Source organism: Coregonus lavaretus (genome assembly GCF_964263955.1).
Source record: "Coregonus lavaretus genome assembly, contig: HAP1_SCAFFOLD_948, whole genome shotgun sequence".
NCBI lineage: Eukaryota > Metazoa > Chordata > Actinopteri > Salmoniformes > Salmonidae > Coregonus > Coregonus lavaretus.
In genome coordinates, this window is record NW_028166159.1 from 80,283 (window position 1) to 105,000 (window position 24,718).

General features: G+C 44.5%; 1 protein-coding gene across 1 annotated transcript in view; it reads left to right on the forward strand.

The window, feature by feature from the left end:
- Nucleotides 1-8,208: 8,208 nt before the first annotated feature.
- LOC311115003 (translation initiation factor eIF2B subunit delta-like) overlaps nt 8,209-24,718 on the forward strand; it is a 31,463-nt gene continuing 14,953 nt past the window's right edge. Inside the window, exons 1-7 of the mRNA XM_084190225.1 lie at nt 8,209-8,242; nt 8,977-9,014; nt 16,493-16,640; nt 17,030-17,260; nt 18,074-18,156; nt 21,490-21,581; nt 24,340-24,454. Of these exons, the coding sequence (XP_084046351.1) occupies nt 8,221-8,242; nt 8,977-9,014; nt 16,493-16,640; nt 17,030-17,260; nt 18,074-18,156; nt 21,490-21,581; nt 24,340-24,454 (729 nt within the window). The 5' untranslated portion in view covers nt 8,209-8,220. The remainder of the gene's footprint in view (nt 8,243-8,976; nt 9,015-16,492; nt 16,641-17,029; nt 17,261-18,073; nt 18,157-21,489; nt 21,582-24,339; nt 24,455-24,718) is intronic.

Consider the following 24,718-nt stretch of genomic DNA (forward strand, 5'->3'; position numbering starts at 1 on the left):
TGCGTCTCAAATGGCACCCTGTTCCATATGTAGTGCACTACTTTTGACCAGGGCCCATAGGGAATAGGGTGCCATTTGGGATGCAGACCCGGTTTCAGGCTGGGACCCGGTTTCAGGGTGGGACCCGGTTTCAGGGTGGGACCCGGTTTCAGGCTGGGACCCGGTTTCAGGCTGGGACCCGGTTTCAGGCTGGGACCCGGTTTCAGGCTGGGACCCGGTTTCAGGGTGGGACCCGGTTTCAGGCTGGGACCCGGTTTCAGGGTGGGACCCGGTTTCAGGGTGGGACCCGGTTTCAGGCTGGGACCCGGTTTCAGGGTGGGACCCGGTTTCAGGTTGGGACCCGGTTTCAGGCTGGGACCCGGTTTCAGGTTGGGACCCGGTTTCAGGTTGGGACCCGGTTTCAGGCTGGGACCCGGTTTCAGGCTGGGACCCGGTTTCAGGCTGGGACCCGGTTTCAGGCTGGGACCCGGTTTCAGGCTGGGACCCACAGCCCTGCGGACCGTCAGTGGGGATTGACAGGCCACAGCTGTCCCCAGTTATAGCAACAGAAGAACGGGTTAGGAAAAGGAGGGAGGGGGAGAGGGAAAGAGAGAGAAAGAGGTGGAGCTGTCATTGGGAGTGGGGGGGTACAAGTCAGACGTTGACTGGCTGTTTGTATCTATAATGATATAGGAGAAGTCTACTCTGCTTAGTAACATCACTGTCTCAATATCTGTCTAGTCCACTGGTTGATGAAACATGATCTGTTTTCAGTTTTGATGGCTCTGGGAGTGGTGTAATAGTAGTGATGTCATACGTCATAGCCACTGGCATAGCACACAGCCCCCCGCAAGCGGGGGTACCCACCAGCTTTGGGGACCCCCAAAAAACAAATATAGATGCACGTATACACACTCACCGGACAGTTTATTAGGTAGACCCATTTAGTACTGGGTCGGACCCCCCCCCCCCTTCGCCTCCAGAACGGCCTGAATTCTTAGGGGCATTCTACAAGGGGTCGGAAACGTTCCACAGGGATGTTGGTCCATGCTGACGCCATGGCGTCATGCAGTTGCTGCAGATTGGACGGCGGTACATTCATGCTGCGAACAGCTCGTTCCATCTCGTCCCAAAGATTAGGGCGGCAGGTAGCTTAGTGGTTAAGAGCGTTGTGCCAGTAACCGAAAGGTCGCTGGTTCTAATCCCCGAGCCGACTAGGTGAAAAATCTGTCGATGTGCCCTTGAGCAAGGCACTTAACCCTAATTGCTCTGGATAAGAGCGTCTGCTAAATGACTAAAATGTAATGTTGTGTTGAGATCTGAGGACTGCGCAGGCCACTCAAGTAAACTGAACTCACTGTCCTGTTCCAGGCAATGTTTTGTCACTTCTCAATTGTCCAGTGTTCGCGTGCCCACTGAAGCCACTTCTTCTTGTTCTTTAGCTGATAGGGGTGGAACCCAGTGTGGTCGTCTGCGGCAATAGCCTATCCGTGACAGGGATCAACGAGTTGTGCGTTCCGAGATGCCGTACCGCGCCGTTATTTGTCTGTTTGTGGCCCGCCTGTTAGCTTGCACGCGTCAGATTTTTGTCTAACGTCAACAGAGTGCTGAAAGATCTGATAGAATGGTTATGTTTTTATTTAAATATTTTAAATATTTTACAAATGTTTGTAATTAACTTTTATTTTTAGAGGCAAAAATATGTATGTTTTGAGTATCTGTTGTTAACTCAGTCACTGATGTAGTCAATATTTTTTGTCAATATTCAGAAAAAAATATTTTAATCACTGTTCTGCAACATATGCTTAAACAATTGAAGTATTTGCTGTGCTAGACCTAAGGGATAATGTTTGCTTTATAAATGTTGTTTTATGTTGTAAATCTAGAAAAACATGCCAAAAATGCTAATGTTAGAATTAGACAATCAAGACCAATAAACACTTGTTGTGAAAATGAAATGACTTTTATGGTGTCCGAAGGAGTTGACAGAAATCCAGTTAGTTGCATTTTATGCATATTTTTTTATTTGTTAAATTTGGAAGTTGTTCCTTTACTTTGATCTATCAATTAAAAAATATAAATATTTGTGGAAGAAAAGTTGAGATTGTCCCGTCTTTTCAAGAATTGCTGAACTCTAAAACAGCAACATTTTCCTTCAGCCTCATGGCAAAATGTGTAAAATAGCATGAAATTAGCTAAAATAATTAGCACATTTTTCTCGCTGCCCCATGAAAGAAAAAAAAACATAAACAAATATCTATAAATTTTGGGGGTGGAGGGGGGGGGCTGCGAAACTACACTACATCTTATTATTTATTGTACACAGAACAGAAATATAAACGACACGCAACAACGTCAAACATTTTACTGAGTTACAGTTCATGTAAGCAAATCAGTCATTTGAAACAAATAAATTAGGCCCTAATCTATGGATTTCAAATGACTGGGAATACAGATATGCATCTGTTGGTCACAGATACCTTTAAAAAAGATAGGGGCGTGGATCAGAAAACCAGTCAGTATCTGGTGTGACCATTTGCCTCATGCAGCACGGCACAACTTGATCCTTCGCATAGAGTTGATCAGGCTGTTGATTGTGACCTGTGGAATGTTGTCCCACTCCTCTTCAATGGCTGTGTGAAGTTGCTGGATATTTGCGGGAACTGGAACACGCTGTCGTACACGTCAATCCAGAGCATCCCAAACATGCTTAATGGGTGACGTGTCTGGTGATTATGCAGGCCATGGAAGAACTGGGACATTTTCAGCTTCCAGGAATTGTGTGCAGATCCTTGCGACATGGGGCCGTGCATTATCGTACTGAAACATGAGGTGATGTCGGCGGATGAATGGCATGACAATAGGCCTCAGGATCTCGTCACGGTATCTCTGTGCATTCAAATTGCCATCGATAAAATGCAATTGTGTTCATTGTCCGTAGCTTATGCCTGCCCATACCATAACCCCACCACCACCATGGGGCACTCTGTTCACAACGTTGACGTCAGCAAACTGCTCGCCCACACGACGCCATACACATGGTCTGCGGTTAAGGTGGACAATCCTGTAGTCAGCATGCCAATTGCACGCTCCCTCAAAACTTGAGACATCTGTGGCATTGTGTTGTGTGACAAAACTGCACATTTTAGAGTGGCCTTTTATTGTCCCCAGCACAAGGTGCACCTGTGTAATGATCATGCTGTTTAATCAGCTTCTTGATATGCCACACCTGTCAGGTGGATGCATTATCTTGGCAAAGGAGAAATGCTCACTAACAGGGATGTAAAGAAATTTGTGCACAACATTTGAGAGAAATAAGCTTTTTGTGCGAATAGACAATGTCTGGGATCTTCTATTTCCGCTCATGAAACATGGGATCAACACTTTACATGTTGCATTTATATTTTTGTTCAGTGTATATTATACTCCCATGTCATCACTGTTGCCCAGTTGTTATTCTTTACTGACCTTCTCTCTCTCTGTCTCTCTCTCTCTCTCTCTCTCTCTCTCTCTCTCTCTCTCTCTCTCTCTCTCTCTCTCTCTCTCTCTCTCTCTCTCAACAGGTAAAGGACAAGAGGACGTTTCTGAACTCAGACGTCATCACAACTCCAACAGCCTCCTGCCAAGCCATTTCTCTGTTTTATTGTCTTTCCTCCTATTTTTTCTCTTTCTCTCGCTCTCCCTCTCTTTCTCTCGCTCTCCCTCTCTTTCTCTCTCTCTCTCCCTCTCTTTCTCTCGCTCTCCCTCTCGTCCTAAAGCAGCACGCCTTGCTGTGGCTGGTCAAACGGAACCAAGTCAGGTGTTACAGTGAGGTTTGGTCCCCTTCAACCAGATACTGCGTGGTGAACTCAGTCAGCAGACAAACAGACACCCACAGCGGGAATGAAAGACAGAGTAGCCTTCTGCTGCATGTTTTTGTGCCTAAATATGTGAGGTGTTAATGTGTTTTTGTGTCTACACAAGTCAGGTGTTTATGTACAACAGTTTGTACACCATGGATTCCTTTTCATGTGTTTCGGTCTTGTTTATTGTTGTGCTTGAAAAGTAAAGAATTAAAGATGTGATTGTGCTTTTATCTCTGATGTTGTGGTATGAAAATAAATTATGGAAATATGATGGGGACTCCTTTTGGTGATAGATAGATAGCTACAGTATATACACATTAATACAGTATACTGCCTTTTAAGTTACTAAAGACATTTAGTAGGTCTAATTTCATATGGGTTTTATATATATAAAAATGTATCAAACTGTACCTCTATACCTAAATGTAAGCTATATTTACAAATGGATGCTGGTAATACCAAGTAAGAATTGGGAATTACTAGAAGTTGCCCCTAAGCTAACAAACTTCATGAAGTTTGAGTTCCACATTGGTCATGTATAGTATGATAATTATAATAATTATAATATCAGTAACTATTTGAACACTACTCTTATGACCAAAGTAAGACCATTATACGTTTGTATAATTAATGTTTTTCACATCCTTCATTGTTTTACAACACATTTACATGGCTCATCTATACGACAACAAATAACCAAGAGCACAAACATTCCAAATAATAATGCAAAATCATTAACCAAGGGATTAAATTGTTCAACTCCTATTTCAACGTAGGACCTACGTTAGCTCCAATGTTGCTAGTAATGTTAACATTGGAGTTCAAAAAAGTATTATTATTATTATATATTAATTTTTTAGGGGGTGGATCAGCTTTAATATTGCAGATAGATTGTAGCTTCCATCAATGTAATTGTCTGCATCATTTCCAATCCCCCATATATATTTTTTGTATATAGAGAGTTATACAGTGGGGAAAAAAAGTATTTAGTCAGCCACCAATTGTGCAAGTTCTCCCACTTAAAAAGATGAGAGAGGCCTGTAATGTTCATCATAGGTACACGTCAACTATGACAGACAAATTGAGAAAATAAAATCCAGAAAATCACATTGTAGGATTTTTAATGAATTTATTTGCAAATTATGGTGGAAAATAAGTATTTGGTCAACAACAAAAGTTTCTCAATACTTTGTTATATACCCTTTGATGGCAATGACACAGGTCAAACGTTTTCTGTAAGTCTTCACAAGGTTTTCACACACTGTTGCTGGTATTTTGTATATATATATATATGTATATATATATACACACACACAAATGGACAGTACCAAAATAAGTGATCTAATGACTCTGTCTCCTCGCAGCAAAATCTGCAGAGCTGGGAAGGTTGTATCCCCCATATACAGTATATAACATTCTATTGGTTGCGAAAATGTTGTATAATAATTTAAATGGAAAAATTCTAAGTTTTGAATCCGGCGTCGTTTTGCGTATCAGTTCATAAACCATGTGCCATTGAATCGGTACATAGAAAATCTCTTCCCAACTATTTTGCATTATATATGGCACAGCTGTCCATTTTTGGGTCCTTAAATGAAACTGGTATATATTTTTTATTTATCACCATTTTCTTTAACCAATTTTGGTCTTTAATGCAGGGCCGACAGACAAGTTCCTTACTTTTTCCTCCTTCCACTTAAATTGTTAGCTAGGCCTTAGTAATGTTCCCCAGCAACACAAGACAAGGTGTCATAGTTGGATGATGAAAGGACTGCTCATATTGTGGGTTCTTTCTGGGCTCTTTGCCAACATGAAGCCAACAAAACAACACTGAAGCATGCTTGAGGATGACTGTGTGATCACGCTCCCCGTAGCCGATGTGAGTAAGACCTTTAAACAGGTTAACATTCACAAGGCCGCGGGGCCAGACTGATTACCAGGACACGTACTCAGAGCATGCGCTGGCCAGCTGGCAAGTGTCTTCACTGACATTTTCAACCTCTACCTGACCCTGTCTGTAATACCTACATGTTTCAAGCAGATCACCACAGTCCCTGTGCCCAAGAACGCCAAGGTAACCTGTCCAAATGACTATCACCTCATAGAACTCACGTCTGTAGCCATGAAACGCTTTGAAAGGCTGGTCATGTCTCACATCAACACCATCATAGACATCCTGGACTCACTCCAATTTGCATACCGCCCCAACAGATCCACAGATGACACAATATCTATTGTACTCCACACTGCCCTTTCCCACCTGGACAAAAGGAGAGCCTATGTGAGAATGCTGTTCCTTGACTACAGCTCGGCGTTCAACACCATAGTGCCCTCCAAGCTCATCACTAAGCTCAGGACCCTGGGACTGAACCCCTCCCTCTGCAACTGGATCCTGGACTTCCTGACGGGCCGCCCCCAGGTGCTGATGGTAGGTAACAACACATCTGCCATGCTGACCCTCAACACAGGGGCCCCTCAGGGGTGCGTGCTTAATCCTCTCCTGTACTCCCTGTTCACCCATGACTGCATGGCCAAGCACGACTCCAACACCATCATTAAGTTTGCCGACGACACAACGGTGGTAGGCCTGATCACCAACGACGATGAGACAGCCTATAGGGAGGGGGTCAGTGACCTGGCAGTGTGGTGCCAGAACAACAACCTCTCCTTCAACGTCAGTAAGACTAAGGAGCTGATCGTGGACTACAGGGAACAGAAGGCCGAGCACACCACCGTGGAGCGGTTCGGGAGCTTCAAGTTCCTCGGTGTCCACATCACTAAGGATCTATTATGGTCCAAACACACCAACACAGTCGTGAAGAGGGCATGACAACACCTCTTTCCCCTCAGGAAGCTGAAAAGATTTGGCATGGGCCCTCAGATCCTCTAAAAGTTCTACAGCTGCACCATTGAGAGCATCCTGACTGGTTGCATCACCGCTTGGTATGGCAACTTCTCGGCATCCGACCGCAGGGCGCTACAGAGGGTAGTGCGTACGGCCCAGTATGCTGGGGCCGAATTCCCTGCCATCCATGACCTCTATACCAGGCGGTGTCAGAGGAAGGCTCTAAAAATGTTCTACGACTCCAGTCACCCAAGTCATAGACTGTTCTCTCTGCTACCACACGGCAAACGATACCGATGCACCAAGTCTGGACCCAACAGGACCCTGAACAGCTTCTACCCCCAAGCCATAAGACTGCTAAATAGTTAGTTAAATAGTTAACCAAACAGCTAATAGGACTATCTGCATTGACCCTTTTTGAACAAACTTTTTTTGACTCATCACATACATGCAAAATGGCTTAAGGACAACAAAGTCAAGGTATTGGAGTGGCCATCACAAAGCCCTGACCTCAATCCTATAGAACATTTGGGGGCAGAATTGAAAAAGCGTATGCGAGCAAGGAGGCCTACAAACCTGACTCAGTTACACCAGCTCTGTCAGGAGGAATGAGCCAAAATTCACCCAACTTATTGTGGGAAGCTTGTGGAAGGCTACCCGAAACGTTTGACCCAAGTTAAACAATTTAAAGGCAATGCTACCAAATACTACTTGAGTGTATGTAAACTTCTGACCCACTGGGAATGTGATGAAATAAATAAAAGCTGAAATAAATCATTCTCTCTACTATTATTCTGACATTTCACATTCTTAAAATAAAGTGGTGATCCTAACTGACAGAGTTTAAATGTATTTGGCTAAGGTGTATGTAAACTTCCGACTTCAACTGTAAATAGTTAGTTAAATAGTTAACCAAATGGCTAATAGGACTATCTGCATTGACCCTTTTTGAACAAACTTTTTTGACTCATCACATACACTGCTGCTACTGTTTATTATCTATCCTGTTATTTAGTCATTTTATTCCTAGTTATATGTACATATCTACCTCAACTATCTCGTACCCCTGCACATCGACTCAGTACTGGTACCCCGTGTATATAGCCAAGTTATCGTTACTCATTGTGTATCTATTATTAATTTCATTATTACGTGTTTTACTTTTCTATTATTTCTCTATTTTCTTTCTCTCTGCATTGTTGGGAAGAGAAAGGAAGCATTTCACTGTTAGTCTACACCTGTTGTTTACGAAGCATGAGACAAATAATATTTTATTTGATATGCTCCTAACTATTTTGCAGGGTGATTGATTTTTTTTTAACGTAGTTTAAACAATAAATAAGTACCTCATCTGTGAGAACCACGAGTAGCGGGAAGTCAGATGAGTGACAGGTTATAAAAAGAATGACCATGCCCTCAACAAATAACTCATTTCTAGTTGTTTGGGAGACCCGCTTACTTCAACCGCAAGGGGGCGCTGTCCATTTCCCCCCCGCACTAATTCTGACACTTTTCCTTTCGCGGGAAGTTCCTGCTGAAGCTATTGTAAACATGGCGGACTGTGGAGAACCGGGTGAGTCTGAAGAGAATGACAGCTGTCAATACACTTTAGATACGTCTATAGCAACAGCTCTGGTTGAAATAATCACGGAGTAACCTGAAGTGTCAGCTTGTGTGCCTTGTAGTAAATGTTAGCTAGCTACAGCAGTCATTGTGGGTAGGAATTGTGGTTAGCATCGCTGGCTAACTGGCTAGCTAACTAGCCTGCGAGGTGATGGGGGTGGTAGCTATCGTGTGGCTTCAGTCACCACGGTTACATGTTACTGAAGAATATTGCATCATCCACATTGTTTGATTCATGAGCCAACATAAAAACACTTAACCGTTGGCTTTCTTTTAACACCCTGGTTTAAAGTGCTATAGCTAGCTAGTTAACGTTAGTTCTCCTGTCAGATATCACTGGTTAGTTAAGACCTGGCTAGCTAGCGAGATAGCATTGTCACAGCTGGATACAGGTGCAACTTTGCCGTCACGTGTCATCATCACATTTACATTTACATCATTTAGCAGACGCTCTTATCCAGAGCGACTTACAAATTGGTGCATTCACCTTATGATAGCCAGTGGGACAATCACTTTACAATTTATTTATTTGAAATTTATGTTTTATTTTTTTGTGGTGGTTGGGGTAAGGGGGGGTAGAAGGATTACTTTATCCTATCCCAGGTGTTCCTTAAAGAGGTGGGGTTTCAAGTGTCTCCGGAAGGTGGTCATCATCGTCACGACGCTGTATTCATTGTGTTACAGATGGCCCTCACAAGAAAGATGATATCGCACGGGCAAAAGTAAGTGTATTTTAATCCAATACTGAGACAATGTACCGAATTATTTTGAAATCCGAGAACAAACGACACGACATTGATATTCCTAATACAATATGTTTCACTTTAGGGGTCGTAAAACGTTCAGCCTGCTGCACAGACCCTATGGACGCTTTGGTCTAGAGCGCCTGGTTAAATTGTGCGTAGGAGTTGCCATAAGATACCGACCCTACCATTACGCTTGTTTACACTGAGCTGCACTGGGATTGGAACGCAATTGTGGTGACATTAAGACGCCGTAGAGGCGGCGTTAGATATGGGTCGAAAAACATACCTCAATGCAGGGATGGGATTTGCCAGTGGCGTGTTGCGTTGAAAACAAAGGAGCTGATTGGCCCACACTGCCATTCCAAAATGGCTGCGGTGGCTACTGCTAGGACGAAGGACGAAAGGGGAAGGTTTCCGGGAAAACAAGCAGTATTTAAATCTTCTCAATGGATCAGTGTGGATAAAGGTACAATTTGGAGTACAGTGGCATATCCCATCCCTGCATTGAGGTACTGTTTTCCGACCCGTGTCTCGTGCTGGCTTCACGGTGTAACCATGATTTGTGTTCCGACCCTAGTGCAGCTCAGTGTAAACAAGCGTAACGGTAGGGTCAGTATTAGCTCTCGGCATGTAGAGTTTTCAGAGCTTACGTTCGCCCACTGATGGCTCCATGTGAACTACGATTCCGACGCTGTGTTTTAACATTTTTAGAGAAACGTCAATCATCGCTTTCAAACCGGTTTTCAAAACATATGCTGATATGCCCCCTGTATCTTTCATATCAGTGGAAAAATATACAATCACTGTAATAGTTTTGCAAAGATCCACAAGCTGTGTGTGTGCCTCCAGTTGACGAACTACACTTCCTCCCCAGCTTACACACCGGTGTTCGGATCATGCTAGATGTCTTGTCTTGTCTGTCTGTCTTCCGTAAAACAACAGATGTGACATGGAGAAATGGCCGTGGGGGAACACTAACCGTAACCCTATGGACAGGTTGGTTGTTAAGCAACAAGACCGACGCATGCACAACTATGGAGGCAGAACAGACGGGGTTGACTTAGATTGTTGACATGTAAACTATATTGCATCTCCCAAATGTTTCTTGAAAACATAAATACATTTGCACAATGACCACTTGTTGTCTTCTCAAATACATCGTTACAGTTGTTGGTTAGCTAGCTAGCTTGCGAATGTTTTTTGCCATATTAGCATTGTTAGCAATCAACACCTCAAACAAGACATGGTATCAAGAACAAGATGAAACGAGCTGAAACGAGTCACGATTCCCCACATGACAGTTTCTTGTCATTGTTGGTAACTATCTGGCCATCCCGAATCACAACAATTCACAGACTTCTGCCCCCATTTAACCATGCGCATAGTTTTCGTGACTTAGTCAGCTAAGCCATCTATAAAGGTGTGTATCAATTTTACCTTAAAAAAAAAAAAACAGTCAAAAGTTTGGACACACCTACTCATTCAAGGGTTTTTCTTTTATTTGTACTAGTTTTTACATTGTAGAATAATAGTGAAGACATCAAAACTATGAAATAACACATATGGAATAATGTAGTAATGAAAAAAAGTGTTAAACAAATCAAAATAGATTTTATGTTTTAGGTTCTTCAAATAGCCACACTTTGCCATGATGACAGCTTTGCACACTCTTGGCATCTATAATTCAGGGCGGTCTCTCTATAAAAGTCGCTGGCCACACACATACACCGATACAATCAAACTATCACTTAAAGGGATACTTCAGGATTTTGGCAATGAAACCGTTTATCTACACTGAACAAATATATAAACGCAACAATTTCAAAGAATTTACTGAGTTACAGCTCATACAAGGAAATCAGTCAATTAAAATAAATTCATTAGGCCCTAATCTATTGATTTCACATGACTGGGAATACAGATATGTATCTGTTGGTCACAGATACCTTAAAAAAATAAAAAGGTAGGGGCGTGGATCAGAAAACCAGTCAGTATCTGGTGTGACCACCATTTGCCTCATGCAGCGCGACACATCTCCTTCGCATAGAGTTGAGCAGGCTGTTGATTGTGGCCTGTGGAATGTTGTTCCACTCCTCTTCAATGGCTGTGCGAAGTTGCTGGATATCGGCGGAAACTGAAACACGCTGTCATACACGTCGATCCAGAGCATCCCAAACATGCTCAGTGGGTGGTGACATGTCTGGTGAGTATGCAGGCCATGGAAGAATTAGGACATTTTCAGCTTCCAGGAATTGAATACAGATCCTTTGCGACATGTGGCCGTGCATTATCATGCTGAAATATGGGCCTCAGGATTTCGTCACGGTATCTCTCTGCATTCAAATTTCCATCGATAAAATGCATTTGTGTTCGGTTGTCCGTAAATTATACCTGCCCATACCATAACCACACCACCACCATGGGGCACTCTGTTCACAACGTTGACATCAGCAAACCGCTCACCCACACAACGCCATATACGCTGTCTGCCATCTGCCCAGTACAGTTGAAACCGGGATTCATCTGTGAACAGCACACTTCTCCAGCGTGCCATCGAAGGTGAGCATTTTCCCACTGAAGTCGGTTACGACGCTGAACTGCAGTCAGGTCAAGACCCTGGTGAGGACGACGAGCACGCAGATGAGCTTCCCTGAGACGATTTCTGACAGCTTGTGCAAAACTTATTCGGTTGTGCAAACCCACAGTTTCATCAGGGGTCCGGGTGGCTGGTCTCAGACGATCCTGCAGGTGAAGAAGCTGGATGTGGAGGTCCTGGGCTGGCGTGGTTACATGTGGTCTGCGGTTGTGAGGCCGGTTGGACGTACTGCCAAATTTTCTAAAACGATGTTAGAGGCGGCTTATGGTAGAGAAATTAACATTAAATTATCTGGCAACAGCTCTAGTGGACATTCCTGCAGTCAGCATGCCAATTGCACGCTCCCTCAACTTAAATAAATAAAAAGTACAACGACTTCTGGTGCCTAAAAAAAATAATACATTCTACTCCTAAATGCATTAACATTTTATTTATTTTTTATATATTTTCTGTATTTTACCCACTTTTTCTCCCCAACTTCGATCTTGTCTCATCGCTGCAACTCCCCAACGGGCTCGGGAGGCGAAGGTCAAGTCATGCGTCCTCCGAAACATGACCCGCCTAACCGCGCTTCTTGACACCCGCCCGCTTAACTGGGAAGCCAGCCGCACCAATGTGTCGGAGGAAACACTGTTCAACTGACAACCGGGGTCAGCCTGCAGGCACCCGGCCCGCCACAAGGAGTCGCTAGAGCGCGATGAGCCAAGTAAAGCACCCCCCCCCCCCCCCCCCCCCCCCGGCCAAACCCTCACCTAACCTGGGTGACGCCGGGCCAATTGTGCGCAGCCCTATGGGACTCCCAATCACGGCTGGTTTTGATACAGCCCGGGATTGAACCCAGGTCTGTAGTGATGCCTCTAGCGCTGGCTTAGAACACTGTGCCACTTGGGAGGCCAAAATGCATGAACATTTAACAATGTTGACACCATCTGAAATATAACTGATAGTGCGCCACTATACTTTAGAGAGATGGTGAGGAGCAAGCGCTGGCTTACGACCTGGAGTTCATCTTTCGATCGCCCACGTGGGTATACGCTCCTAAAAACCAATAAGGAAATGGGAGAGGCGGGACTTGCAGCGCGTCAAGCAGACGCTCGTTGACACACACGAGAGGTTTGAAGGAAATGATTGAATAGCATGTATACTCGTGAAATGCGGGCGGTGTGGTCAGCATGCTATTGTTGTTGCATTGTCAAGAAGGAGCCTGCAAGTAAGCATTTCGTTGGATGATGTTTACCATGCATATCCTGTACAATACAGGACATACAACTAATAAAATGTAGAGCTTGACATGATCGTCTATATATATATATATATATATATATATATATATATATATATATATATTAAAGAGCAGCAGTAAAATAACAGTAGCGAGGCTATATACACAGGGGGGTACCGGTACAGAGTCAATGTGGGGGGGGCGGCACAGGTTAGTCGAGGTAATTGAGGTAATATGTACATGTGTGTAGAGTTAAAGTGACTATGCATAAATAATAGACAGAGAGTAGTAGTCTGGTAGCCATGATTAGCTGTTCAGGAGTCTTATGGCTTCGGGGTAGAAGCTGTTTAGAAGCCATTTGGACCTAGACTTGGCACTCCGGTACCGCTTGCTGTGCGGTAGCAGAGAGAACAGTCTATGACTTGGGTGGCTGGAGTCTTTGACCATTTTTAGGGCCTTCCTCTGACACCGCCTGGTATAGAGGTCCTGGATGGCAGGAAGCTTGGCCCCAGTGATGTACTGGGCCGTACGCACTACCCTCTGTAGTGCCTTGTGGTCGGAGGCCGAGCAGTTGCTATACCAGGCGGTGATGCAACCAGTCAGGATACTCTCGATGGTGCAGCTGTATAACTTTTTGAGGATCTGAGGACCCATGCCAAATCTTTTCAGTCTCCTGAGGGGGAATAGGCTTTGTCGTGCCCTCTTCACGACTGTCTTGGTGTGTTTGGACCATGATAGTTTGTTGGTGATGTGGACACCAAGGAACTTGAAGCTCTCAACCTGCTCCACTACAGCCCCGTCGATGAGAATGGGGGCGTCCCGAAGCCACTCCTGCGTTGTTTTGGCTGTGTGCTTAGGGTCATTGTCCTGTTGCAAGGTTAACCTTCACCCCAGTCTGAGGTCCTGAGCGCTCTGGAGCAGGTTTTCATCAAGGATCTCTATGTACTTTGCTACTGACCCTGTATATAGCTACTGACCCTGGAACTGTATATAGCTACTGACCCTGGAACTGTATATAGCTACTGACCCTGGAACTGACCCTGTATATAGCTACTGACCCTGGAACTGTACAGTGGGAAAAAAAAGTATTTAGTCAGCCACCAATTGTGCAAGTTCTCCCACTTAAAAAGATGAGAGAGGCCTGTAATTTTCATCATAGGTACACGTCAACTATGACAGACAAATTGAGAAAAAATAATCCAGAAAATCACATTGTAGGATTTTTTATGAATTTATTTGCAAATTATGGTGGAAAATAAGTATTTGGTCACCTACAAACAAGCAAGATTTCTGGCTCTCACAGACCTGTAACTTCTTCTTTAAGAGGCTCCTCTGTCCTCCACTCGTTACCTGTATTAATGGCACCTGTTTGAACTTGTTATCAGTATAAAATACACCTGTCCACAACCTCAAACAGTCACACTCCAAACTCCACTATGGCCAAGACCAAAGAGCTGTCAAAGGACACCAGAAACAAAATTGTAGACCTGCACCAGGCTGGGAAGACTGAATCTGCAATAGGTAAGCAGCTTGGTTTGAAGAAATCAACTGTGGGAGCAATTATTAGGAAATGGAAGACATACAAGACCACTGATAATCTCCCTCGATCTGGGGCTCCACGCAAGATCTCACCCCGTGGGGTCAAAATGATCACAAGAACGGTGAGCAAAAATCCCAGAACCACACGGGGGGACCTAGTGAATGACCTGCAGAGAGCTGGGACCAAAGTAACAAAGCCTACCATCAGTAACACACTACGCCGCCAGGGACTCAAATCCTGCAGTGCCAGACGTGTCCCCCTGCTTAAGCCAGTACATGTCCAGGCCCGTCTGAAGTTTGCTAGAGTGCATTTGGATGATCCAGAAGAGGATTGGGAGAATGTCATATGGTCAGATGAAACCAAAATATAACTTTTTGGTAAAAACTCAACTCGTCGTGTTTGGAGGAAAAAGAATGCTGAGTTGCATCCAAAGAACACCATACCTACTGTGAAGCATGGGGGTGGAAACATCATGCTTTGGGGCTGTTTTTCTGCAAAGGGACCAGGACGACTGATCCGTGTAAAGGAAAGAATGAATGGGGCCATGTATCGTGAGATTTTGAGTGAAAACCTCCTTCCATCAGCAAGGGCATTGAAGATGAAACGTGGCTGGGTCTTTCAGCATGACAATGATCCCAAACACACCGCCCGGGCAACGAAGGAGTGGCTTCGTAAGAAGCATTTCAAGGTCCTGGAGTGGCTTAGCCAGTCTCCAGATCTCGACCCCATAGAAAATCTTTGGAGGGAGTTGAAAGTCTGTGTTGCCCAGCGACAGCCCCAAAACATCACTGCTCTAGAGGAGATCTGCATGGAGGAATGGGCCAAAATACCAGCAACAGTGTGTGAAAACCTTGTGAAGACTTACAGAAAACGTTTGACCTGTGTCATTGCCAACAAAGGGTATATAACAAAGTATTGAGAAACTTTTGTTATTGATCAAATACTTATTTTCCACCATAATTTGCAAATAAATTCATAAAAAATCCTACAATGTGATTTTCTGGATTTTCTTTCTCATTTTGTCTGTCATAGTTGACATGTACCTATGATGAAAATTACAGGCCTCTCTCATCTTTTTAAGTGGGAGAACTTGCACAATTGGTGGCTGACTAAATACTTTTTTCCCTCACTGTATATAGCTACTGACCCTGGAACTGTATATAGCTACTGACCCTGGAACTGTCCCTGTATATAGCTACTGACCCTGGAACTGTCCCTGTATATAGCTACTGACCCTGGAACTGTATATAGCTACTGACCCTGGAACTGTCCCTGTATATAGCTACTGACCCTGGAACTGTCCCTGTATATAGCTACTGACCCTGGGACTGTCCCTGTATATAGCTACTGACCCTGGAACTGTATATAGCTACTGACCCTGGAACTGTATATAGCTACTGACCCTGGAACTGTCCCTGTATATAGCTACTGACCCTGGAACTGACCCTGTATATAGCTACTGACCCTGGAACTGTATATAGCTACTGACCCTGGAACTGTCCCTGTATATAGCTACTGACCCTGGAACTGTCCCTGTATATAGCTACTGACCCTGGAACTGTCCCTGTATATAGCTACTGACCCTGGAACTGTCCCTGTATATAGCTACTGACCCTGGAAATGTATATAGCTACTGACCCTGGAACTGTATATAGCTTCTTACTTTATTGTGTTCTTCTTATTTCTATTTCTGATGGGTTTTTTTCTACTTTATTTTCTAGTACTACTGATATTGATTACTGCATTGCTAGGAAAGAGCTAGCTAGAAAGGCATTTCACTGTACTAGTGCAAGCGACAATAAAACGTAACGTTGAAGTGATATCAAACTCAACCGTTCATCTTTTCCAGTGATGAAGACATGGATGTATCATGGTGTGGCGGGGTATGCAAAACGGGTCAACTTTGACCACCGTTATCTCCTGAACGTTTTGGCAATCAGGTCCAAAAAAGTCACTTTCTGACCACTTTTTCCACTGGCAAACATGTATGGAAAGTTTTTGTTGTTGTTGTTGTTGTTTTAAATCAAAAAGGGGATGCTGTCAAAAAAAGTGATTTTGAATTCAACTGGATATTACCTTTCCACTTCACGTATTAGAATGAAGGGAAGGAGTTGACCAAAGAGGAGAAGCAACGGCTGAGGAAAGAGAAAAAACAACAGAAGAAACAAAAAGAAAAGGTTGAAAGAGAGAAAGAAAAGAAGCCTGTTAGCTGTTCTCCATCGCTACCTGTGGCAGCACACAAAGGTATTGTATTCTAGCCTGGTCCAGTGCTGCATGTTGCTCTGGTCAACTCTTCTAGAGTTATCGTCATGTCATACAATCCCTATGGTCTACTTAGGGTTGCAAAAAAAAAAAGTTCAATAAATTCCCTGGTTTTCCTGAAATCCTAGTTGGAGGATTGCCGGAATCAGAAGGGAATGAGCAGGACATCTGGAATCTTCAACCAGGATTTCTGGAAAAGCAGGGAATTTATTGAACGTTCCGGGAATTTTGCAAGGTCTGATTTGTATAATTTCAATAGTTGTTTTACTAATTTTCATAAACTGCTCGCTTTGTCATTGGTTTATTTACCTGTCAATCATGTTCCACCATCCACTTCGTTGGTCCGTTCACCTGTCTGTCTGTTTCCCCAGCTCCCTCAGCGTTTCCCGCCCCTGCCTCTGCACCAATACCTGTGCCTGCCTCGGCTCCCTCCCACTCCTCTCCCGCCCCCTCCCCGGCAGACAAGCCAGCCAAGAGCAGAGCTGAGCTGAAGGTGGAGAGGAGAGCCAGGCAGGAAGCTGATAGGGCCTCTAAACAGCTAGGCTCCTCCTCCAGCTCCTCCTCCTCCAAGACCAAGGCCCCTCCCAGTGATCTAAACCCAGGTACCAACGGCTGCTGTTAGACCTCTGGAGAACCTTGTTGATTTATCATAAAACTTTGTTTCAGAGGGGAAATTTGACATGGACAATTAAGAGTTCTGCTGCTTCCACGTGCTGGTAAATACGTAGAATCAATTGACACAACATACACACCGCTTCCCACCCACACGTTACAGGTTGTGACTTAGGTGGCAATTCCACATGATGTAAGGCAGGGGTGTCAAACTCATTCCATGGAGGGCCCAAGTGTCTGCTGTTTTTTCCCCCCTTTCAATTAAGACCTAGACAACCAGGTGAGGGGAGTTCCTTACTAATTAGTGACCTTAATTCATCAATCGAGTACAAGGTAGGAGTGAAAACCTGCAGACGCTCGGCCCTCCGTGGAATGAGGAAGTGGCATAAGGCCCTACAGGACAAGCTCCAGTCCATGATTGCGGTCTCCCTAATCTGCCCCTGACATGTTCGAAGGACATCCCCTATTGAAAAACATACAGTCATGACTGAAATCATTGGCACCCTTGATAAAGATGAGCAAAAACGACTGTGTAAATAATACATGTTGCAGTAGTATACATTTACGTCATTTAGCAGACGCTCTTATCCAGAGCGACATACAAATTGGTGCATTCACCTTATAGCCAGTGGGATAACCACTTTACAATTTATTTATTTTATATTTTTTAATTTTTAGAGTGTATTTTTAATTTTCATTTGTTATATATATATATATATATACACATACATGTAGTAGTACTATACTTGTTGTAGTAAGTCCCATGTATTCAAAGATCATTTGTTGCTTCCTGTCCCCGTTAGTGGTGAAGAGACTTCCTGAGCATGTCCAAGTGGACGACCCTGCAGTGGTGAAAAGACTGGCCAAGAAGTTGGAGAGACAACAGGTTTGTGGCGTGTTATTGACAATGAATACAGTACGCTGCTCTCTGTCCTCAAAGGCACTGCTTGACTGACTTGATATAGATTGTCAGTGTTTTCCCCTGGATTATTTCCCCTGGATTATTTCCCCTGGATTATTTTTCATGCGAGGCGCACGCCTCCCCAAATCAACATCCAGTGTGCCTTTCTAAGCAACATTCTGGAAGCTATTTATTGGTAGGGGAAACCTTGGATTAGGGGAAACCTTGGATTAGGTAAAGGTGAAGTAATAGATTTAACACAGGGAATTGTCAGGCACCAAGCCCAACCTCAACCTCACCTACCTCCTCCATGTCTCACCGCAATTGCTTCTATTCTGTACCTCACGTTTCTTTCAGACGCTACCTCACCCTGCCGCTAAAAAGGTACTAAGTATCAAGGTCTGGCCTCTACTTTGTGTGCCGTTGAGTTGTTGTTTTTTTGTTTTGTTTTTTTTACCGTCTTTTGTTTTGCTCAAGGCTGTTTCATGTCCTCATTCCCACCGTCTGACATACCTTCCTGTGATAATGAGAGACGTGTCGGTCTTTTAAACTTGGCAGTAGAAAGAACCATTACAACGGAGACGTGCAAGGGCGCTCCAACAGGATTGGGACAGTGACAACTTTTTGTTGTTGTTTTGGCTCTGTACTCCAGCACTTTGGATTTTAAATGATACAAAAGTATTGGGACAAATTCACCTTAAAGTAGTCAAAAGTGTAGTATTTGGTCCCATATTCCTAGAATGCAATGATTACATCAAGCTTGTCACTCTAAAAATTTGTTGGAAGCATTTGCAGTTTTGTTTTGGTTGTGTTTCTGATTATTTTGTGCCCAATAGAAATGAATTGTAAATAATGTATTGTTTCATTTATCATTTATTCTAAATAAGAATATAATGTTTCTAAACATTTCTACATTAATGTGGATGCTACCATGGTTACGGATAGTCCTGAATTAGCTGTGAATAATGATGAGTGAGAAAGTTACCAACGCACAAATATCATGCCCCCTCTCATGCTAACCTCTCACCATTACAGTAACTCATCATTATTCACAATTAATTCAGGACTATCTGCAATCATGGTAGCATCCACATTTAATGTAGAAATGTTTAGAAATATATTATATTCTTATTTAGAATAAATGTGACAAATAAAATGAAACAATACATTATTTACCATTCATTTATATTGGGCACAAAATAATCTGAAACAACCAAAACAAAACTGGAAATGCATCCAACACATTTGTAGAGTCACAAGCTTCATGTAACCATTGCGTGCTATGAATATGGGACCAAATACTTAATGTTTTACTATTTCAGTACACATATAAGTGAATTTGTCCCAATACTTTTGGTCCCCTAAAATGGAAGGGGACTATGTGGAGGTTGTTGAGCTGGCCTACAGTACAGAGGATGGTTGGTTACCGTGCAGGTTGTTGAGCTGGCCTACAGTCCAGAGGATGGTTGGTTGCCGTGGAGGTTGTTGAGCTGGCCTACAGTACAGAGGATGGTTGGTTACCGTGGAGGTTGTTGAGCTGGCCTACAGTCCAGAGGATGGTTGGTTGCCGTGGAGGTTGTTGAGCTGGCCTACAGTACAGAGGATGGTTGGTTACCGTGGAGGTTGTTGAGCTGGCCTACAGTACAGAGGATGGTTGGTTACCGTGGAGCTGGCCTACAGTACAGAGGATGGTTGGTTACCGTGGAGGTTGTTGAGCTGGCCTACAGTACAGAGGATGGTTGGTTGCCGTGGAGGTTGTTGAGCTGGCCTACAGTACAGAGGATGGTTGGTTACCGTGCAGGTTGTTGAGCTGGCCTACAGTACAGAGGATGGTTGGTTGCCGTGGAGGTTGTTGAGCTGGCCTACAGTACAGAGGATGGTTGGTTACCGTGGAGGTTGTTGAGCTGGCCTACAGTCCAGAGGATGGTTGGTTACCGTGCAGATTGTTGAGCTGGCCTACAGTCCAGAGGATGGTTGGTTACCGTGCAGGTTGTTGAGCTGGCCTACAGTACAGAGGATGGTTGGTTACCGTGGAGGTTGTTGAGCTGGCCTACAGTACAGAGGATGGTTGGTTGCCGTGGAGGTTGTTGAGCTGGCCTACAGTCCAGAGGATGGTTGGTTACCGTGCAGGTTGTTGAGCTGGCCTACAGTACAGAGGATGGTTGGTTACTGTGCAGGTTGTTGAGCTGGCCTACAGTACAGAGGATGGTTGGTTACCGTGGAGGTTGTTGAGCTGGCCTACAGTACAGAGGATGGTTGGTTACCGTGCAGGTTGTTGAGCTGGCCTACAGTACAGAGGATGGTTGGTTACCGTGCAGGTTGTTGAGCTGGCCTACAGTACAGAGGATGGTTGGTTACCGTGCAGGTTGTTGAGCTGGCCTACAGTACAGAGGATGGTTGGTTACCGTGGAGCTGGCCTACAGTACAGAGGATGGTTGGTTACCGTGCAGGTTGTTGAGCTGGCCTACAGTACAGAGGATGGTTGGTTACCGTGCAGGTTGTTGAGCTGGCCTACAGTACAGAGGATGGTTGGTTGCCGTGGAGGTTGTTGAGCTGGCCTACAGTACAGAGGATGGTTGGTTACCGTGGAGGTTGTTGAGCTGGCCTACAGTCCAGAGGATGGTTGGTTACCGTGCAGGTTGTTGAGCTGGCCTACAGTACAGAGGATGGTTGGTTACCGTGCAGGTTGTTGAGCTGGCCTACAGTCCAGAGGATGGTTGGTTACCGTGCAGGTTGTTGAGCTGGCCTACAGTACAGAGGATGGTTGGTTACCGTGGAGGTTGTTGAGCTGGCCTACAGTACAGAGGATGGTTGGTTACCGTGCAGGTTGTTGAGCTGGCCTACAGTACAGAGGATGGTTGGTTACCGTGGAGGTTGTTGAGCTGGCCTACAGTACAGAGGATGGTTGGTTACCGTGCAGGTTGTTGAGCTGGCCTACAGTACAGAGGATGGTTGGTTACCGTGCAGGTTGTTGAGCTGGCCTACAGTCCAGAGGATGGTTGGTTGCCGTGGAGGTTGTTGAGCTGGTCTACAGTACAGAGGATGGTTGGTTACCGTGGAGGTTGTTGAGCTGGCCTACAGTACAGAGGATGGTTGGTTACCGTGGAGGTTGTTGAGCTGGCCTACAGTACAGAGGATGGTTGGTTACCGTGCAGGTTGTTGAGCTGGCCTACAGTACAGAGGATGGTTGGTTGCTGTGGAGGTTGTCATCTATGTATGTTTGGACTGTGCCTTGACCTCATCCACCCACCTTTGAACCTTTGACCTCTGAACCCAAGAGAATCACGGTGAACTAAAACGTGTGTGTGTTTATTTCAGATCCCACTGCGATCCGACTATGGCTACAAAGTCAGCCTGTTCTCTCACCTGCACCAGTATAGCCGCAAAGCCCCCCTCACCCAGCAACTCAGGTAACTACTTTTTTCCCCTCACTGTAGGTATTTGATCCCCTGCTGATTTTGTACGTTTGCCCACTGACAAAGAAATGCTCAGTCTATAATTGTAATGGTATTTGAATTTGAACAGTGAGAGACAGAATAACAACAAAAAAATCCAGAAAAACGCATGTCAAAAATGTTATAAATTGATTTGCATTTTAATGAGGGAAATAAGTATTTGACCCCTTCTCAATCAGAAAGATTTCTGGCTCCCAGGTGTCGAGCTGAGATTAGGAGCACACTCTTAAAGGGACTGCTCCTAATCTCAGCTTGTTACCTGTATAAAAGACACCTGTCCACAGAAGCAATCAATCAATCAGATTCCAAACTCTCCACCATGGCCAAGACCAAAGAGCTCTCCAAGGATGTCAGGGACAAGATTGTAGACCTACACAAGGCTGGAATGGGCTACAAGACCATCGCCAAGCAGCTTGGTGAGAAGGTGACAACAGTTGGTGCGATTATTCGCAAATGGAAGAAACACAAAAGAACTGTCAATCTCCCTCGGCCTGGGGCTCCATGCAAGTTCTCATCTCGTGGAGTTGCAATGATCATGAGAACGGTGAGGAATCAGCCCAGAACTATACAGGAGGATCTTGTCAATGATCTCAAGGCCGCTGGGACTATAGTCACCAAGAAAACAATTGGTAACACACTACGCCGTGAAGGACTGAAAACCTGCAGAGCCCACAAGGTCCCCCTGCTCAAGAAAGCACATATACATGCCCGTCTGAAGTTTGCCAATGAACATCTGAATGATTCAGAGGAGAACTGGGTGAAAGTGTTGTGGTCAGATGAGACCAAAATTGAGCTCTTTGGCATCAACTCAACTCGCCGTGTTTGGAGGAGGAGGAATGCTGCCTATGACCCCAAGAACACCATCCCCACCGTCAAACATGGAGGTGGAAACATTATGCTTTGGGGGTGTTTTTCTGCTAAGGGGACAGGACAACTTCACCGCATCAAAGGGACGATGGACGGGGCCATGTACCGTCAAATCTTGGGTGAGAACCTCCTTCCCTCAGCCAGAGCATTGAACATGGGTCGTGGATGGGTATTCCAGCATGACAATGACCCAAAACACACGGCCAAGGCAACAAAGGAGTGGCTCAAGAAGAAGCACATTAAGGTCCTGGAGTGGCCTAGCCAGTCTCCAGACCTTAATCCCATAGACAATCTGTGGAGGGAGCTGAAGGTTCGAGTTGCCAAACGTCAGCCTCGAAACCTTAATGACTTGGAGAAGATCTGCAAAGAGGAGTGGGACAAAATCCCTCCTGAGATGTGTGCAAACCTGGTGGCCAACTACAAGAAACGTCTGACCTCTGTGATTGCCAACAGGGGTTTCGCCACCAAGTACTAAGTCATGTTTTGCAGAGGGGTCAAATACTTATATCCCTCATTTAAAATGCAAATCAATTTATAAAATTTTTGACATGCGTTTTTCTGGATTTTCTTGTTGTTATTCTGTCTCTCACTGTTCAAATAAACCTACCATTAAAATTATAGAATGATCATGTCTTTGTCGGTGGGCAAACGTACAAAATCAGCAGGGGATCAAATACTTTTTTTCCCTCACTGTACCTGCCCCTACCCAGAGGCCGGTTGCACCAGTTGGGCGTAAAAACGTTGGTCTTAAATGCTAGTTCAGGCGTAGCTACGTCCGACTTTGGGATCAGAATTGACACCTATTGCATCAACCAAAAAATAAGACTAGTTGTAGCTAAATCCGGCGTTAGCAATGCGCCTTTATGAGATTTGATGCTTCATAATGATGGTTGCTAGGCAGCCCCCATTACTAGGCTGTTACCATCCTCGTGACAGTTCTAAACTTTGCGAGGCATGTCCCATCTCTTCGCATAGCCCACCACTACTATGCATGTATGTTTTCTTAACCACATCTGGATGGATCAATCAATCAATTACTGTGGGAATGAATATCACTGAATTACGGAAATATTTGAATAAAGTAGGATAATGCAATTGAAGGAATTTATCATATTGTTGCTTACTGAAACTCCCAAAGTCATCCAACCGTTTTTTAAATACTTTAAAGCAATAGTCGTGTGTGTGGGCAACTATATTTTCAGCACCGTTATGATTGGGACAGCGTTATCTTGCTGCTTTGAGACAAACGTGTGGACTCATCTCGATAAATCAATCATTGTCAGATCTTTTTTTTTTTTTTCGCTGAATCTCCGTTTGGATATTTGGTCCTCACAGTTGGGCTGTGGGGAAATGTTAGCCGAGTTGAGCGTTCGTGATGATAATCTTTTAGTCTAGTTTGCTCATCTAACAGGTGTTATCAAAACATTTAGCTAGCATGTTACGTAACCTACGCTAGCCTACAGTATAACAGGTGAATTTATTGACCTCTTCACTGGCGTAGTAAACTCGGCTACATCCTGACTGAAAAGCCCTTGACCTCTGATAATCAATCTGCCCTGAATGCTGATTGGCTGATAGCCGTGGTATATCAGACTGTAACAGTGGTTGTAGTATGAGCGTGTTTTTTGCCTCCTTATTTAAATACAATTATCCTCTAAGACTTTCTTCTAGCTACATGTCTACACATGTATTGTCATTTCTATGTAATAGTGAGGTAAGCGGAAGTGAGTAAAATAGGTCATGGCTAACCCTTTCTGCTGATAGTGTTTCTGTGATCTGATTGGTCTCGGCGAGTGGTTGTTTATGTCTGTGATCTGATGGGTAATTGTTTGGTTCTGTCTGTCAGCATTCCCTCTACGGTGATCCACCCCTCCATCGTGCGGTTGGGTCTGCAGTACTCCCAGGGCATTGTGGCAGGATCCAACGCTCGCTCTGTGGCCCTGCTCCATGCCTTTAAACAGGTACAGTACTACTGACCCCAGACCTGCTCTTAGTTAAGCCCCTATAGTACAGTACTACTGACCCCAGACCTGCTCTTAGTTAAGCCCCTATAGTACAGTACTACTGACCCCAGACCTGCTCTTAGTTAAGCCCCCTAGAGTACAGTACTACTGACCCCAGACCTGCTCTTAGTTAAGCCCCTAGAGTACAGTACTACTGACCCCAGACCTGCTCTTAGTTAAGCCCCTAGAGTACAGTACTACTGACCCCAGACCTGCTCTTAG